This window comes from Colossoma macropomum, unplaced genomic scaffold, assembly GCF_904425465.1.
Source record: "Colossoma macropomum unplaced genomic scaffold, Colossoma_macropomum, whole genome shotgun sequence".
NCBI lineage: Eukaryota > Metazoa > Chordata > Actinopteri > Characiformes > Serrasalmidae > Colossoma > Colossoma macropomum.
In genome coordinates this window covers 4,542,800-4,561,483 of record NW_023494792.1, presented here as the reverse complement: position 1 = coordinate 4,561,483, position 18,684 = coordinate 4,542,800, and the positions used below count along the sequence as shown (strand labels likewise).

Sequence of the window (18,684 nt, the reverse complement as noted above, 5' to 3'; positions counted from 1 at the left end):
GGCACAGTCATGCTGGAACAAGAAAGGGTCTTTTCCAAAGTGTTGACACAAAGTTGGGCACAAATAATTGTCTTTGTATGTTGTATAATTAACATCACTCTTCACTGGAACAAAGAGGCTGAGCCCAAACCCTAAAAAACAGCCCCTTGATAGCCCTCCTCCACCAAACTTTATACATTCTAGTAGGTAGTGATGCTCTTGGCATCTGCCACACCCAGATTCGTCCATCAAACTGCCAGATACTGAAGTGTGATTCATCACTCCAGAGAACACGTTTCCATTGCTCCAAAGTCCAGTGGAAGCATGCTTTACACCAGTCCAGCTGGTGCTTGGTATTGCAGATATTGATCTTAGGCTTGTGTGAAGCTGCTCGGCCATGGAAAGCCATTTTATAAAGCTCCCGATGTTCTTGTTGCTTTCAGAGTTCTTGTTGCTTTCAGAGGCAGTTTTAAACTCTGTAATGAGCAATTTGTAAGTCTTTCAGTACTTGGCAGCCCTGCCCTGTGAGTCTGCGTGGTCTAGTCTTAATGGCTGAGCTGTTGTTGCATCTAAACACTTCCATTTCACAATGAAAGAACTTACAATTGACTTGGGCAGATCTAGCAGGGCAGAAATTTCACAAACTGACTTGTGGCAAAGGTGGCATCCTGTAACAGTGCCATCTTCAGCATGACCCATTCTGCTGCCAGTGTTTGTCTATGAAAATTGCATGCCTGTGCTTGATTTTATACAACTGTTAGCAAGGGGTGTAACACCCGAATTTGATAATTCTGAGTGGTGTCCACATACCTTTGGCCATATGGTGTACTTAAAAACAGTATCGTCACTCAGACAAACCACACGTCCAAAGCATTTCATGCCTCTAAAAGCCAAATCATTACATAAAATGGTTACGAATACATTGCCTGGTGAGATTTTGTTTTAAAATGTATTTTTAAAAATCGATTCAAGGCGACAAGCTACATGCAGGGTGCTGTAAGGCAAAATAGTCCCCACAGAAAACTTTTTTTCAGATTTTGCTTACAGTTATTAACATTACATGTAAAGCTCAGAAGATACATGTAGGTTCACTAGTCATATTGCATAGTGAATAAAATGGCAATTTGTGAATTGTAGACATCGCAACCCCTGGTTCATATCATCACCACCGTAAATAAAGGTGAGTCAGTAAATTTGAATGGTGCATTTCACATCAAACTACTGTGAATGACTTTGTTTACATTTCAATGACTGAATTTTGCAGAAAGTTTGAAAGTACAGTGGAGTTCCCTTGTTCTATCTACTAGGTTTTAATTAGCTCAAAAGGAGGAAAACAAAAATTGAAGGGTTCATTTTATTATTATTATTATTATTATTATTATTATTATTATTATTATTATTATTACATTTATAGCATTAGGGCACCTGGGACCCCACATAATGAGGAAGTGATGCCAATCTCAACAAGAAACGTCTCTGCAGTCAGTCCTATCTGCAAATCCCAAAATCTCAATTATTTTAATCCCATTAGCATTTAAGTGACATTCTGTTATTGTGCTTCACGTGTTTTTAATTGAAAATGCACTTTTGTCACTTTAAGCTGAGGACGCATTATTTTTAACAACAAGCATTGATTATTCTCTCGTTAAATCTCTCTGTGTCTCTGTGCAGTATGTGAAGCTAATGAACTTTAAGGAGGAGGTGCGGGCCCACAGGGATTTGGACAGCTTCCTGGCACAGGCCAGCATCCTGCTGGATGAAAAGGCTGCCTCTCTGGATGAGGTGCTGAGGCGGATGCTGGAGCATCTAGCCCAGGATGGCCAGGGCAGCTGGAACCAGGAGGAGGTCACCCGCGCCCTGTTCACTGACGCTGGGGGGCAGGAGGCCAGCGGTGAGCGCCAGGCAGCCACATGCAACAGGGCTGGAACAGCAGCCGACCAGCCCTCCTCTGCCATTGCCTCTAAACATCTGCCTGGGGCTCATTAATGGAGGCTCGTAAAGCCTTTAAAGAGAATTAAGTGGATTTCAATTAAGGATTGCTCATGGGTTAAATTGATTCCATTAAAGGGATGGCCTTTTTAAAGGATCGTTATTTTTTGGATCCTTGTGTGTTCTTGCTGGTTTACTCTCCCACCATCTTTCTTTCAGTGCACCTGCTGACTGAGACCATTCAGGGCGTGACGGCCACTGCCACTGGGGTGCGCTACCAGCAGTCCTGGCTGTGTGTGCTGTGAGTGACAACCTGTGGCTGACCACCTCTGGCAGACAGATGTAAATTGTACATCTGGCTACAGAACCAGTGCACACATTACCCCACACAAGAAACAGTCAGTTCAGTATAGAATAATAAGACATACGTATTTTTTCCCATCAAAAGTTTGGAGACACCTAACTTTACAAATTTGTGTTTAATACAAATGACCATATTTGCAAGAATGTAATATATTAAAGACCAAGAGGGTTTATCATATTCAAACAACACGCAAATATTTGTGACTACATTTGCGACAGTACTACCGTAACATGTCATGGTAGCACTTTAATAATATCAGGCCACTATAAATAACAGCTTAATCATTACCTAATAGTTTGTTAATGATGGTTAATAAATGTATAATAACTTGTGCATTAATAATCATTTGAATGCACCATTTACTTACTTACATCTACTACAAATAATTAAAGCACAGTAAACACTTTTTATAAATGTATTATGTTGATATATGGTACGTAGTACCATGTATCTTTATAAATACATTATAAAATTCCAATATATAATAGGGGTCCAGTTAATGCTTATTGACCCCTTAAATGGCCAGGACATGCTGGCAGGTCCAAAGTTTTATTAGACACTCCTACAACCTAAGGATAGCTCAGCCAGTTTGCACTGAAGTCCCTGTAGTTAATTAATAATAATACTTACTATATAAAATGCCTGTGGTTTTAAGGGGTTAAAGTTTAGTATGGTCACTGTCCAAATAAAACTTGTACCTCATTTTTTTCTGATTTATTATTTTTCTGCATCATTTTAGCACAGCAGCTAAAAGTAAAAAAAAAAAAAAGTTACATTTTATGATGACTGGACCAATAGAAATGCTCCAAAATCATTTGGAAGTAAAGTAAAGTATGGAAAGTAAAGAAAGTTTTTACCTTCTCTGGTAAATTTTTGGAGAGACTTTGAAAATGATGGTATATTGACAACTTACTAATGACTAACTGACAGTTAAGGAAAGGTTTTGCATCATAGAACTACTTAATCATTTAGGGGTATTTAATTATATTATATAATTTATTTATTTAATGGTCTTAACTAATCATTAAACAAATCATTAAACAAATAGATATAATAATGCAGTATAGTGTTGAGACCTGTGGGTAAACTTGCAGACAACCTTTTACAGAAAGAAGATTCAGTGTTGTTACACTCAGCACAGATGGCCTCAAACAGTTGAAAAATAGTGCGAAGGTAGTTTTTGTTTTTGTTAATTGAACTGAATTTAATTATCTTTATTTTCCCCTCAAGGGGCAATTCACAACTGGGCATATGAATATATAGCATAGAAACAACTACAGACATTGGATGACCAATTATTTTGGAGCAAACAGGTATCAGTAAACAGTAAACAGTTCTGAATTTTTACACTTAGAGAGTAAAACCATAAATGAGAAAAAAGACAATGAAACAATGCTCTCAATAAAGGAGCTATAGAAAGTATGCAAAATAGATAAATTCACAGAAAAAGATTTCAATTTCAATGATGTATATTAATGTTCCAATGCATATAATTAGTTATGAGTACCAAATAACTAAATCATTATTAACAAACTATATTTAATTATTTATGCATCACTAAGTTAATGGTTAATAATGCAAACAGTAATGCATATGTAATTATTATATCTACTGTTATGCTTACTATATAACTAACTATTAATTACTAACAGCCAGTAATAGTAACTAATAGATAATCATTATGTTGGTGTGTATTAAGGCTTGTTATTATAAAGTGTGACCTATGTTACATATATGGCACACATAATGTGACCTCATGCATTTTATCCCCCTGTTGTGATCTCTGCACTTATCAGCAACTCAAATCTACTCTTTATACCAAGCAAGATGCTTTGATGAAAGTGTCAGTAAACAGGAGCAGGTATCTTTCTTACATTATTTAAAAATAACAGCAAGAAATGTCAAATTTCTGAATAAGGCAAGGTGTCTAAACTTTTGACCTGTAGTGTTATAGTAATGATGTGTATCTTTCTAAAAGCATTCCACTGCTGAGATCGCAACTGTGCATGGATTCAGAATGGGATACATGTGTGCACAGCTGTTAGGTAAATAAGCCCCTGATGTCTTTTCTCTGTGCCTGTCATTCGTTTCAGATGTAATGTGAAGAGCCTGCAGCGGCGCTGTGTCTGCATCGCTCGGCTGGAGAGGCCTCAGAACTGGGGGGTGAACTGCTGTGAAGCCCGTTTTGTCATCCTCATCCTTTCACCACCTAGAATGGTGAGCATCTGCTTTAATATGTCATTGGTGTCTTCTAGTGGTATTACAGCCATTACTGGTCATTGTTTTGTTGAAACATTGTGTTGATTAAAGCTTAAATCAGGAACAGGCACATTTTCCCAGTAGCAGCCCTGCATTTACTACCACCATGCATATGGTCAGCATCTGAACACTGTCATTTTAACATAATGTGAAATACTAGCCTCCAGGGTTCCTATGGTTATGAAAATTCTGGAAAAGTCATGGAAAATAAAAGGTGCTGGAATTTCCTGGACCTTTCCCCCCATGCAGTTTCTTATCTCATCTCATTTGAAGCACTGAAGAGTCTAGAGTGTAAAAAGCCAACACGAATGTTTCTGTACTTGGACCAGCTTTACTAACATGTTGTTAATAAGAATCTTGGCTGGCTAAGGAGTAATATTCACAACATATGGGTTGTGAAAGATGTTTTGACATTTGTACACTGGAGAAGATGAATTAACAAGCCAAACATAAGAGGAAAAACACACCACATCTGCTTCTTACGCCAAGCTAACTGACTAGCTTCTTCACTGTGAGTCAAGCTAGGTTTATACTTGAAGCATAGTGGCACGAGGGTGTGCATGCCAGAAATGACACAATCACGGCACCTCCGACCCTGTGTGCTGTCACGGCATGAGTCGTGCACCTTCTAATTTTTGTAACTTGGCACTCACCCTGTGCTGCTTCATTTAAAATGAATCCTTTTGAAGGGAGATTTGCTGAAGAGGTTTGCCTCTACAGGCACTTAGCATATCATATCACAGAGAAAATTGCAGCAATGGAAGCGCTACTATAAACGCTAACATGTCCGCTTTAGGTTCGAGTCTTCCAGGACACTCTGCAGCCTTCGCAGTGCCCAGTCTGCACCGCTGTGGCTAAACAGACATAATGTGCTGCAGCTACATTGATGAGCTAACTGCTGAGGTCCTCTCATTGATTTGGTTTTAGACAGCGTTTGTTGTACTCTGAGTACTCAGGTACTCTGTACCTGTTCACATCATGTGACTAGTATCTGGATTGTATCCTGATAAGATTTTAGCCACATGCATTTACACTTGGTAGTCAAATGCGTCTCCAGTTAGTCAGACTGAAATCCGATTGCTGTGTAGGAAGGAATATGCAAATCTGCTCATTACATGGCAACCAATTGCCAACTGTGTAGTAACTCATCTGCAGTTTTTTTTGCACGGTAGTGTCTATCCATATTTGCTATTAAGTATTTCATATTGTCCGGTCCCAGTCCAGGGAGGAGTTTTGGTTGTTGAATGTATCTTGGAGAGACGGATGTGTGTACACTGATACAACACATGGCTCAAATGTGTCTCAGACCACCTCCTGAAGTGTCTGTTTTAAGTGTTTTGGGTGTGTTTACACTTGCATTTTTATGTGGCTTGGCCTCATCCAGATATAATCCTGATACTCAAGACAAATGAAGTGACCAGGTGTAAATGGGGTTAAAAGTTGTAAAGTGACTCTCGTTACATCCCTCCCCTAAGTGCCTCAAAAAAGTAATTGACACTGCATTTGGACGGGACTACAGTCACTGAGAAACTTCGATAGCCTGATAAATACATACCTCTCCACACCATTTAAAGCTAAGCCCTCCCAGACCGAACTTCAGTTATATATGTCATTTCACTGGCAAAAGAAATATGTCTCTTTATTGTTAACTATTTGATTTCAAGCTAGTGAAATAGAGAATGATGTCCACCTAATCATGAACAGCTGTCTGTATGTTAAAGTAGAGCTGGGCGGTAATGAACTCATGCTTCCCGAGTTTCTTTATTTTTATGAATTTTAAGCAAATGAGTTACAAACAAACCATTAAAGACTGCATGTCATGAGTAAGATGTATGAAATTAAATGGCCCTTATCTACCAAGTATAATTGCTAAAAAATCACTCAAACAGGAAAAGGTATGTCAGTGTCATGGTATACCAGTATAGATATTGCCCAGCACTATGCAAATGTTTACCATAAATATTTCATTTTACATCATGGAAAAGTCGTGGAATTCCTCTGTTTAAAAAGTGTACGAATCCTGAGCTGCCCTTTACATTGGGTAAAAATGGTCCAGAATGACTTGGAACAAAATCTTGTTCCATTTACTTATATTGAAAGCTAAGAATGTTTTTCTTTCTCTTGCAAAGTTTCTTTTTTGCTGATTACAAGGTTTTGTTCCAACAGTGATGATATAGTTCCTTTTAATTTTGTAAACCCATTAAAAACAACACATGCTGGTTTCAGTTATTCCTGACTACAGCCTTAATATAAATAGTTAGTGACTTTTAATTTGACCGTTGGTGTTTCTCATGGATCCGAGCGTGTCTATTAATCGTTTGAGTCTTGGTTCCTCTAAATGGTTCTTCCTTAAGCTCTTAGAGAGTCTTGCTTTAGAGTTTAGATTCCTCTCAGTGCTTGTTCTTATGGCATTTTTCTATAGTCTCTTTCAGCTTTCTTGCTGGAGACTGGGCTTGCGTGTAAAGCTGCTTTGAGACAGTAAATATTCTAAAAAGTAATAAGACTGAAATTAATTGGACCAAATTATTGATGTTGGTTGGTGAGTGTTTGTGGTTATACACTTTCACATCCTTAATGTAAACCACTTCTCTCCAGAAAAGCACCAAGACAGCTATAGAACTTGGCCGCACCTTCGCCACCATGTTCTCAGACATCTCCTTCAGAGAGAAGCTTCTGGAGACGAAGACTCAGGAGGACTTCAAACAGGAGCTGGTGCTCCAGAGGCAGCTGCTCTCCTCTCCCACTTATAAAGTGTCCATGGAAGAAGAGACCGGTCCTCACAGCAATAAACCACTCAAGGTCTGAGTTAGATATGAAATGATGAGTCAGTAGGTCTTGAATTTGCTCACAGGTGATTACTAATAACTTTAACCCTTAGAAGTCACACATCACTAGTAATAACAAGAGCATACTGTACTTTTAGATTCATTATGTCTCACTTGTAGCTCAGTTAATAACTACTGTATGTGGCTGCGAGGCAAAATGATAATAATAACCGTAGAGTCAACCTCAGGGAATTATTATTTTGATTTAAGATGGTTCTGGCAACAAATACCTGTTCATGTCTAAAACTACAAAAGCTGCACTTGCCCTTTTTAAGTTATTACATCGATTTTTATGGGGTTATGTAGCATGTAGCAGACAATTTCCCACACAGGGACCACCCTCAGACTCCGCTCCATCTTAAGCCAATAAAGAGCTGCTCCACAACATCAAGGCTGCCAGAGTTTTCTCTCTGCCCAGTTACTAAAAAAGAAATAAAGAAAAAAATGCTATCAGGCAAGAGCAGTGAATGGCAAGCAGCCGCATGGCAGCGCAGCCAAGCCTGCCCGTGTTCCCTGGCACCCACACATCCTCTGCCTATTGCACAGATGAATTATTTCTTTATGAATAGCTCTCTAATATAAGCAGTTTCTTTGCTCGCTGCGCAGTGTTGTCTCGCCAGTTATATAGAAGACAAGTGCTTCCATTGTTTACATGCACTGCTGTGTTAAGGATTTGAAAAGTAATTCAGTTATCCATAGGAACAAATGTTGAAACATTTATGAGAAGAACAATCTATAGGGCTTTTCCTGCAGCACACAAGGAGATGCAATAACTCATTTGCAGCTATTTGTCAGCAGTCTATAATGGTTTTAAACACAGTCTTTCTAAATTAAGTTGGCCCTGCTTTTTGCCAAAGCATTAAAAAGCTCATAGAAAGCTGGAGGTGGTGTGAAATGGCAAAATGAAGGCTTCCATTCCAAAATGCTGTAAAATCTGTTTGTTACAACTTTGGATATAATAGTTTTTGTCCTGGTATTTGGTTTATAGGTGTTCCCATTCTCTGTTTTCATGCAGGTAACGGATTTTCTGCAAGCTGGTCGTGGTATTTATGAAGACCTCAGCCGTAGACTTCCTCATTACATTTCTGATTTCACTGATGGTGAGTGAGCTTAGGCTTCGGTGGTGGAGATAAGATAACAAACATTGTTGTAGCCAGTGCCTGGCCAAGTGCTATGCTAAATCAATTGATCTGGTCACGGTTCCTGAGCTAACAGCTTTCTTTGGGTGCTGACTGTCCGTCAGATTCTGGTTTATGAATATAGGTACAAGATGTACTGTGCTGTACTTTTTTTGTACACTTGGAGGCACTACAATGAGGCATATTTAAGAGTACACAAACCAATGTCCTAAAGTCTCTCTATGAATTTGTTAGCTAGCAGTCAGCTGGCATCTGTTGGTTTGGCCTACTTTACAGGTGTTCTAGCAGAGATGTAGCGAAAATGCATGTTACATTTCTGATTGTGGGTGTAGCAAGTTCAAGTAGATATATTGTTTTGAGACTAGAGGTATAAAAGTCTTTTGTGACCTTCAGGGATGTGTAGTTGAAGCTTTGGAGATTGATCACATACATTTCAACATTTGAGCTGTGATTGTGTAAACTGTCTTTAGGCAGGGCAGCATTTTTTGAAATGTCATCCACACTAAGCAGGTAGGAAAGTCCATGGAGCTTAAATACGTTGGTACCTATTTTAACTATGGTAATTCAGGTTTTTTTTATATATATGTATATATAAATACCTTTTATATAAAGGCTGGGATTGTATGTTTTATGTAAATGCCTTTATATAAAGACTAGGATTGTATGTTCAATTCGTGCGAGGTTTATGACCATTTATGATTTATGATGTTCCTGGTGATAAAAATGTAACATTGCTAGAACTTTATGATCCTGATTGCTATTGCTGTTGTTAATTGGCAGGGGCAACTTAATGCACAGGATACACACATACATACATGCAATGATTATGTTTATACTCATGCCATTCATATGCGTGACTGTTGATTGGCTGGATTTATTCAGAACATCAGCTTTCATGCTGACTGGCAGCTGCACCACATCCATTTAACCTGAAAGTTAGAACCAGGTACTTATTGCAAAATGTATGCAAGTAGACCTCAAATCCAAACCCCATTTTTGGAAATGTATGGTAACATTAAGCATCGGTTCTGCTGATTCTTAGCCTTGTGACTACCTCTTTCCATGCTTAGTAAATCTGGTGTAATTTGTTCACATTAGTTGAGATGGAACTCAGTTATACTGAATTTCTGGACTTTATGGTGTTGAATCATTCATTTTATTGATTGAAACTAGATCCATAGGGCCCACAACCGCTTGTAGCCCCATGGTTACCACGCCTTTGCAAATTGGACCAGTAGTGGTGTCAGGAAACTACATAGCAGTGCCTGTCAGGCCATCCTTTCCAGTGAATTTCCAGCACTGCTCTGAGCATGCTATCACAAACCATATCTTTGAAAGCATTTATCTTCTGTTGCTTCCACCGCTCTTTCTTCAAGCAAGTTTGCAGTACTGTTTTTATCATCTCCTCTCACTACTGCACCAGACTAGATGAGGGACAAAGTTGATTGCTTGCCATCCGTGTTGATTATGGAAAAAGTCAACATGTTATTTATTTAAAACCAAAAGCACTCTACGTTCCTCCATAGTGTTAATATGATATGCAGCCCAGATTGCAATGTACTGCGTGAAGCATAGGGGGTGCTTTGATTTTAGCCTGCCCATAACTTTGAGCTACAGTAAGTAGTATGCAATAGCTAATAAATATGCAGATTAGTGTTATAGCTCTTCAGGCTTCAGCATTGTTCAAACGGTTTAAAATATCAGTGCGCTTGTTCACTAGACGAGTTCTGTGTGAAATAGGTTTCCAGCACGAGTGGTTAGCATTTTTTATAATGTTTACAAAATGAGTAGTATTTTAAACTAATTAACCAGTTGTACGTAGTTACCTAGCTAATGAATGTAACACTCTGACAAGGTTAGAATATTTTAATATTTATCATTACTTATTTAACATGATGTGCTTTAGTGATTTTTGTTAGGCTAGTTTATTCTGACATCATTTACAGTGCGAACTTTGTATAATTTAGTTTGTCAGAACACCATCATGGAGGGAAAGCTACTGTTTACTCACCAAGTCAAACTTTCGTATATTGTTTAAAGAAAATGCCCCAGACTTTACTTATTTTGTAACTTTCAGCCATAATTGCTCTTTTTCTTTTGCTAACTGCTTACATAGGTAAGATACTAAGAGTCAGGGGTGTCCGATCCTGGGGTCTCTACCACCCTGGAGAGTGAGATCTGACACACCTGGCTCTAAAATTTAGATTCCCCTTAAAGCTTTCATTACCTTAATTAGGTGTGTTAAATTAGAGCTGGAGCTAAAGTATGAAGTGTGGTAGATCTCCAGGACCAGCCCTTGCTATAAGTGAATTGCTGCCCTCTTCAGGTGAAGCTGTTAACTCACTATAGGTTGGACAACATTTTGAAAAAGTAAACCAAACATCATCAACCGAAAATGTCTGTTGATTTTCTTTATCGTCAACATGATCATCAGCCGTAGTTATTTGCAGCCCTAGCAAACAATGTGCATCATGTGTGCTGTTGTCTACGTGATGTTTACATGAAACATGAATTACGGTCTTGCTGTTGCTTTGTACAGTTGTTTTTGGAAAATAGCTTGTGATATTGATCTGTGGCTGTTTTTGTAACTGTAGTAGTGGAAATTCAGCTTTTCAATCTGAACATAATTTCGCTCAGAATCCGAGAGCACTCACAAAGAATAACAGAGTTATTGCTTCTACTATGGTGTGCTGAATGTGCACGGCTCAGACCATGGCTTCTTCAGTTCTGTCTGCTCACCTTTTTCATCAAGTTTGATTCACCGGTAGGTTTAGCTTGTGCTTCCAAGACAGCTGTACTTGCAAAGGGGTATGAATGACGTCCACAGAGAAAGCCACCAAGCACAAAGCACAGGCCTAAATCAAAGACAAACCGATCAACTGAGGTACGTTTCTTTCATGAAAAGCTGAATACACTGTGAATGTGAAGGATGCAAGGGAAAGCTGATGTGGCTATTGGCTATTTTTGTGCAAACTATTTGAAAGATGCAGTCGCTACATATATATTGAACAAATTTATTGAACAAACTTTTGTAAATGTTGCTGGAGAAAGCTTTATATGACAGAAGCCCATGGACTTTGAACTTGTCTAAGTAAAAACCAGCTGGAGTTCTCATTCATTGCTGTGAAATTGTAAAATGGACTGTACAGTGAGTAGATCTGCTTTATGTTTGTGGCAAACTATGTCATGATTGAGTGGGGACATGCTGTTAACGTTATGTAGAAAGCAAATCTCATTGGGGTGCTAATAAAATCTAGAAAGGGAAAGTTTGTGAACTTTTAGTTGGCTTGACAAAGTCATCGCTATGAAATCTCAGATGACACCAAGGTGGACTTTTGCTGTAGTATCCCATGCTGTTGCTAAAGTGCTGCTAAACCAGTGCTGTGTTATCCCAAGTGGTTGCTGAGCTATTTCTAGGCCATTGCAATATTATCCAAAGGGGTTGCTCTGGTTGTTTGACTCTACTTGATGAAGGCATAAGCCAAGACACATTGAGATACTTTTTTGTCCATAATCATGTTATAATAATGATAATGATAAACGTTTTCTCTAGATTTTGAACCCCTGGCCACCTTCAATAAAATTCCCTACCAGCAGGACTCTGTTTAATTTTTATTTAGCATAGTTGCTAGGCCATTGCTATGTCATCAAAGGTGGTTGCTAAGCTATAGCTAGGCTATTTCTACAGTATACCAAGTTATTGCTAAGGTGTTGCTAGGCTATTTCTATGTTATCCTAAGTTCTTGCTAAGGTGTTGCTAGGCCATTGCTATGATATCCCATGTGGTAGCTAAGACATTGACAGGACATTGATAAGGTATCCCAGGTGGTTGCTAATATGTTGTTAGACCATTCCTATGTTATCCCAGGTGTTATCCCATTGACATCCTGATATCCCAGGAAGTTGTCAAGGTGTTGCTAAATTCAGGAGGGGCATTTCATTACATGTAACATGTCACAACCCATTTGACACTGCATGTTTCAAATGTACAGACTGTGTGAATCTACAGTTCAGGCAAGATGTAAATCAGTCCCATCTCAGACAATCCGTAACACTTGAACTTTACTACATAACATTGATCCAACCATGCCATAAACATGTTAAGGCAGAGGTCATTTACTGTCTTAAGCTGTCATGAAAGATAATGTTCAGTGATAATAACAGTGCTGTTAGCATTAATTATCATAACATGTCTTGATGCTTGCTGTATGTGACAAACATGTTATGACATCATTGAATATCATGACATCTGGCATGACAATTACCAGTAATGGCACAATGACACATATTACTTAACAAAATCTGTCTTGACAACTTGTAAAAGCATATGACATGTTTATGGCATGGTTATGTTAGTGTTATGTAGTGGGGTCCAAATATTCTGTTACTGTCAGTTCATATTTTCTCATGACCTTTTGGTGGTGCTATAGTTCTTATGTCCACAGAAGTCCAAAATATCAAAAATTAAACCTTTTTTCTTTGAAAGAGAAGAAGAACCCTATTAGCTTATTTTAATAGCTACCCCTGGTTGTAACATATTGAGAAGTCAACTTTCATTTATTTATTATTGGCATTTTCTTTTTTGTTTTTAAAGCTAGAACACTGGCAGGTCAGAAACAGCCCATCAGAAAACTTAATGCCAGGAATAAAAAATGATGAGTATTTTGATTTTATGAGCACAAACACCAAGTCATAATCCAAAAATCCCTTTCAGTTCATGATTTTACTTGAGTAAGTAAGAGAAAAAGTTTACTTTAAAATCTCTGTGGATTTACTTGCAGATCCTTCAAATTAGCTGGTCAGAAAAAAGACACAGCATTGCAGTATGCATATACATGTGTTTCTGTATCTGTAGGCACACTGCAGTCAACAAAACTGTGACCCTTCACAAACCTTGCAGAATTGTTGCCTTGCCATCGTTTTAGATTCCATCACTTTGTAATTGGCCTACTTTCAAAGTTTTTGTGCTGAGTAATTGGGATACAGATATGAGAGGTAGATTTTAAGCCATTTTCATGTATTTTAAGTGATACAGTGATATGAACCCCTGAAATTGTGCAGTAAATTGGTTCATGTAATCCTGAAAACTCATTGTCAATAAAGGTGGGCAAGGTCATCAAAGCACAAAACATCTATTGTCACATTTGTAAAAAGTCTATAAATGCACTTAAGCCTGAACATCATTTAGAAGGGACCTCACCTTCTGCAGCTCTAAACTGCTCTTGCTGAGTGGACTGAGCTATAAGCTAATGTGCTGCTCCTGTCCTCAGGTATGTATGGAAGTAGCAGGTCTCTGCTGAAGTATACAACAACAGCCATCTTCCTCTACATCGCCATCCTGCTGCCTGCCATTGCCTTTGGCTCTCTTAACGATGAAAGCACACGAGGCGAGATAGGTCTGTACTGCAATTATGTTCACATATTGTCCTTATCGGTTAACTTAAGATGCTTTGCTTATATCAAGCTTGCTTTCTGCCTCGACAGAAACTAATTTGTTAATATTATGTAAGCAAAATTACAATTTGACGTAGGAACATTTTTTTATATATATTTTGTTAGCCCCTTTCACCCTGTTCTTCAGTGGTCAGGACCCCCATGGACCCTCACAGAGCAGGTACTATTTGGGTGGTGGATCATTCTCAGCACTGCAGTTACACTGATGTGGTGGTGGTGGTGGTGGTGTGTTAGTGTGTGTTGCCCTGGTCTGAGTGGATCAGACACCAGCAGTGCTGCTGGAGTTTTTAAACACCTCAGTGTCACTGCTGGACTGAGAATAGTCCACCAACCAAAAATATCCAGCCAACAGCGTCCTGTGACCACTGATGAAGGACTAGAGGATGACCAACACAAACTATGCAGCAGCAGATGAGCTATCAACAGGTAGACAGCTAAAACATGGATACGATATGTGATTCAAAGAGCCAGAGTCAATAAAAACTAATAACTAACAATAGCCATTTAATGACCAAAAACAATCCTGCTGAAGGCCTCCAAAATGCTGGAGCTGGCCCTGGACACGTATCAAGCATAAATTCCAAATTCCAATCCATTCCAATAACCATTCTCATTAAGGTCACAAGGCCACATACCGGATACGTATCTGATCATAGCACGTCGCTCAAATCAGAAGAGATCAGATCATTGTGTTTACAAGCTGTGAAGTAGTCAGTGGTCCCATTCACATCTGGCATTAACATATGTCTTGGATGAATCATAAGAAAAGGGTCCAGTGTGTCTCAGATACGCATTGTGATCCCATCATTCAAACCGCCATTGGAGGTTCTAAGGGATATCCATATAACATATGTAGTGTGAGTGTCAAGGCTTCCTGACCACCTAATCAACTGTGTCATCACAGTTGAGATGAAAGCTACTGAATACCTTCTTTCTTCATCTCTTCTCCTGTTTGTTTATACTTTGACTTGGCACTCCTTGTGATTTAAACAATTGCAACAGCTCGTACATTTCCATGAACAAGGACTTGCAGGGCATTTTTTGTCTAACAACAAACACAGTGAAAGAATGACTTGATAAATGCGGTGCCACTCCTCCAGTCACGAAATCCAATCATAAGTGGTTCCTCTTAAAGTAGGCCTTCAAGAAAATACAAGGTGCAAATGGCTATCCACTTGGTGTCCACTTGTGATCAGATCACTTGAGATAGTTAAAGGGGAACAACGTTGAGTCGTTTTTTTTGTTTTTTTTTATTTCTGCAAAATTCCATCAATGAGATGTAACCAGAGTCATTCAGAGTGATTTCATGTGAAATTGAATTGTAGAAAAACTTAGCAACTTGGATTTACCTCACATTCTTAGCATAGGAACCAGGGCAGTGATGTCTGCACAACAGACATCATTTTATCATGATGGTGATTTTATTATTAGTGAACCTGCACAACTTCTGAGTTTTTATATATCTGAAATATATATATATATATATATATATATATATATATATTAGTGTTATGATGCCCAGCATGTACTACAACATAAATAGATTTTTAAAAAAATCTAAAAATAGATTTTGGGGCCAAATCTGTAAGGGAGCTTCTAGACTCTTCAGATATCTGGTCCCTATCACCACCACTGTGAACAATTCAGAACAGTGCATTTCACATTAAACCACCGTGAATTACATTTTATCAAGAAATTTCTCTTTATATCAACATCAATATAGTATTCCAATGTATTTGTTTATCTGTTAGTTCTTGAACTGCCAGTGACTGACCATTAAAGGCTAAAAAACTTAATTAATATGAATAATCTTTCACATCCCTTTTTTTACAAGATCATATTAGCAATAGTATTGGTACAGCTAGTCAGTATTTGGTGTGTTTCTTTTACTTCTCACAGATGTCCAGAAGACCATTGTGGGCCAGAGTATTGGAGGTGTGATCTATTCTTTTTTCGCTGGCTCTCCTATGGTCATTCCCCTGACCACTGCACCCCTTGCCATCTTCATCAGTGGTACAGTTACATAATCTTTCTCATGTTAAAAGTTGTTTTGTTAGTTTTCTGCAGGGTTGCATCACTGTTATCTGTTGCTCTGCTGTGGTGTTGCAGTTATCAGAGGTATCTGTGATGACTATGACCTCGACTTTCCTGCGTTCTACGCATGCATTGGTCTGTGGAACAGCCTGTTCCTTATACTGGGAGGCGTCTTCAATGTCAGCTTATTCATGAAGCTTTTCAAACGGTCAGTGAAAAGACACATAGAGAGAAATATAAGACTTGTTTACTTGTTTTTCACCATGTAGATGTTCTTACTGCTTTGTTATACTATAGCATATCACTGCTGTCGGAACAAAACCCTGTTTCTCCATTTCTCTCGATTTTCAGTTTTTGACATAATTTGAAAATGCCTGTTGTCCTTTACATGATGTGTAAATTTCATGAAGAATGGACCAAAAGAAACAGCACAAAATGACTTGGAAAAAGTCTGGTTCCATTGACTTACATTAAAAGTAAGGTATGTTTTTTGCTTCTCCTGTAAAGTCATTATTTTGGAGATTTGGAGGTTTTGTTCTGACAGCAGTGATATGTAATGTAAACGTAAAGTCCACTGTTGCATTCTGTATTTGAAACTTTGAAAGTGAAACCCGGTCTTTCTTTCTTTGTCTGCACTTTTTCATAAAGATCCTTCACATAATCTCATGGCTGTTCTTGGTGTGCCTTGAACTTCTTGTTATGTCTTTGTCTGTGATTGGCTGCTTTGATAAAGGAGATGATTGGTTTCTTAGTGTATGCTATGTGCCCTCAGCTCCACAGAGGAAGTCATAGCTTTGTTCATCTCAATTGCCTTTGTGGGTGATGCTGTGAAAGGCACCATCAAAAGTAAGTTCACGTTCCTTGAAACACATCATGACAGAAACTTTGAACACGCATTCAATAAGAAGGCCAATTCGACTAGAAAAGAGGACGTCAAACACGTTAGCTGTCGTCTGACTGAGTAAACGTGTTCAGGAAGAGAGAGCAGAAAACACAAACGCGTAACACATCCAGTACAGGGAAGAAACTTAAACATTTTTCTGAGCACAGTTTCTACTTATTTACTAAGTTTTTGAAAAAAAAAAACAATAAAAATAAATAAAATATACAATGGGTCACACTTTATTTAGATGGTCCCTATAGATGATCTACATATACTTAAATTATAAACAAACTTTTTTGTGATACTTACTGATTATCAACAACATTGTGGTTAGGGTTAGGTTTAGGAGTAGGTGTAGGTTTTTGCCTTGAGGTTAAGGTTAGGGTTAGGCTTAGGGATAGATTTAATAGAATTTTTCTTATGCAACTTCAAGTTCAGTTGCATTTAATAGATATTTATTTGAATGCTAGTTAAAGAGCATCTACAAAGCCTTTACAGTGGACAATCCAAATAAAGTGTTACCATAAAATGTTCCCTAACTTTTGCACAGGCCACATTTTACATTTAATTTTGTTTTCTTATATGTTAAGTTAATAAAAGAAAAAAGAATTTTATTATTTTTTATTTTATGCTACCTCTGAGGTGCATTCTCTGTACACTTTCAGAAAAAAAAGGTACTAATCTGTCACTTACCTTCAAAGGTAAGCCTTCAGTACCTTTAGTTGCAGAACATAATTGTTCCATTATCCATTGCAGTTATATTTTTCATTAGCAACTACATACTCAAAAAAACAGTTAGAATTGACAAGTGTCTCAGAAAACAGGTCACTCAGAATAGCCCTGCTTGAGGTCTTATTGGCCATGAAGCTACATTTGCCTTGTCAAATCTTCTCCTTTTCTGTCTTTCTCAGTCTTTCATAAGTACTACCATGAACCCACGCTGGTGAACAGGAGTGCTGTGGAGTTACAGAGCTTGGCTGATGTGCTCCAGCAGCCCGGAAGCAGTGGTGCTGGTGTATCTCTGCCTGCAGTACTCATGTTGTGCACCAAGGAGCGCCCTATCCTCTGTCTACTGCTCATGCTGGGAACTCTGTGGCTCGGTTATGTTCTTTTTCTCATCAAGAGGAGGTAACTGTGAGGTGCTCCATTGTAGTCCTTACCAGGTAGTGGTGTGCTGGGATGTGTCTTTACAGGTCAAGAACCACTCTGATTTGATTGATGCAGTGAGATGATTATGAATTACTGAGGGGATCTCAACATTGCATAATTTTACTAAGATTGTAGAAGCCTTAAACAGCCTATACAATAATAATCACTTCAGATGTTCAGATAAGCAACAAACGTTACAATAAAATAGTCAAATTTAAATATATTTGTTATATTCGCAATTATCGAATAATTTTTTTACACCATCATGCAATTATCCAATTTTACACTATCATGGTCTAGCTAGTTTGTATAAGATGTATGTTCTGGGTTGCCAAAGATCCAAGACATGTGTAAATAGATGGCAATGCATTTAAGGGTTAAACAAATCCATATGTTTATAACTTTATGGTATGGTATGAGACTTTATGGTATAGGAACACTAATAGGATGGCACTATGTTTTGTAAACATACAGTAATGTGCAAAAATTGGAGACCACCTTTTCATTAACTTAACTTACTGTCAAAACAGCCATTAAGTTATTCATTTTCCAAGGTCAGGAAAAAAGCAGGAAACAAGAAAATCACATAAAAGATTCCAACACTAAGTAGCCAATGAGATACAGCTACATTCTACCTACAAAAGATATTCCCAAAGCTCTCACAAACAA

The 18,684-nt window shown here is 38.2% G+C and overlaps 1 protein-coding gene across 5 annotated transcripts in view; it reads left to right on the top strand.

Annotated features, from left to right (window-relative positions):
• LOC118811431 (sodium bicarbonate transporter-like protein 11) overlaps nt 1-18,684 on the top strand; it is a 48,056-nt gene that overhangs the window by 22,738 nt on the left and 6,634 nt on the right. For 4 of the 5 annotated variants that reach the window (XM_036575634.1, XM_036575637.1, XM_036575635.1 and 1 more), the window contains exons 5-14: nt 1,651-1,870; nt 2,128-2,209; nt 4,366-4,489; nt 7,127-7,330; nt 8,372-8,456; nt 13,766-13,891; nt 15,849-15,962; nt 16,059-16,191; nt 16,756-16,829; nt 17,778-17,994. In XM_036575634.1, the coding sequence (XP_036431527.1) occupies nt 1,651-1,870; nt 2,128-2,209; nt 4,366-4,489; nt 7,127-7,330; nt 8,372-8,456; nt 13,766-13,891; nt 15,849-15,962; nt 16,059-16,191; nt 16,756-16,829; nt 17,778-17,994 (1,379 nt within the window). The remainder of the gene's footprint in view (nt 1-1,650; nt 1,871-2,127; nt 2,210-4,365; nt 4,490-7,126; nt 7,331-8,371; nt 8,457-13,765; nt 13,892-15,848; nt 15,963-16,058; nt 16,192-16,755; nt 16,830-17,777; nt 17,995-18,684) is intronic. The other variant, XM_036575638.1, reaches the window with a different exon arrangement.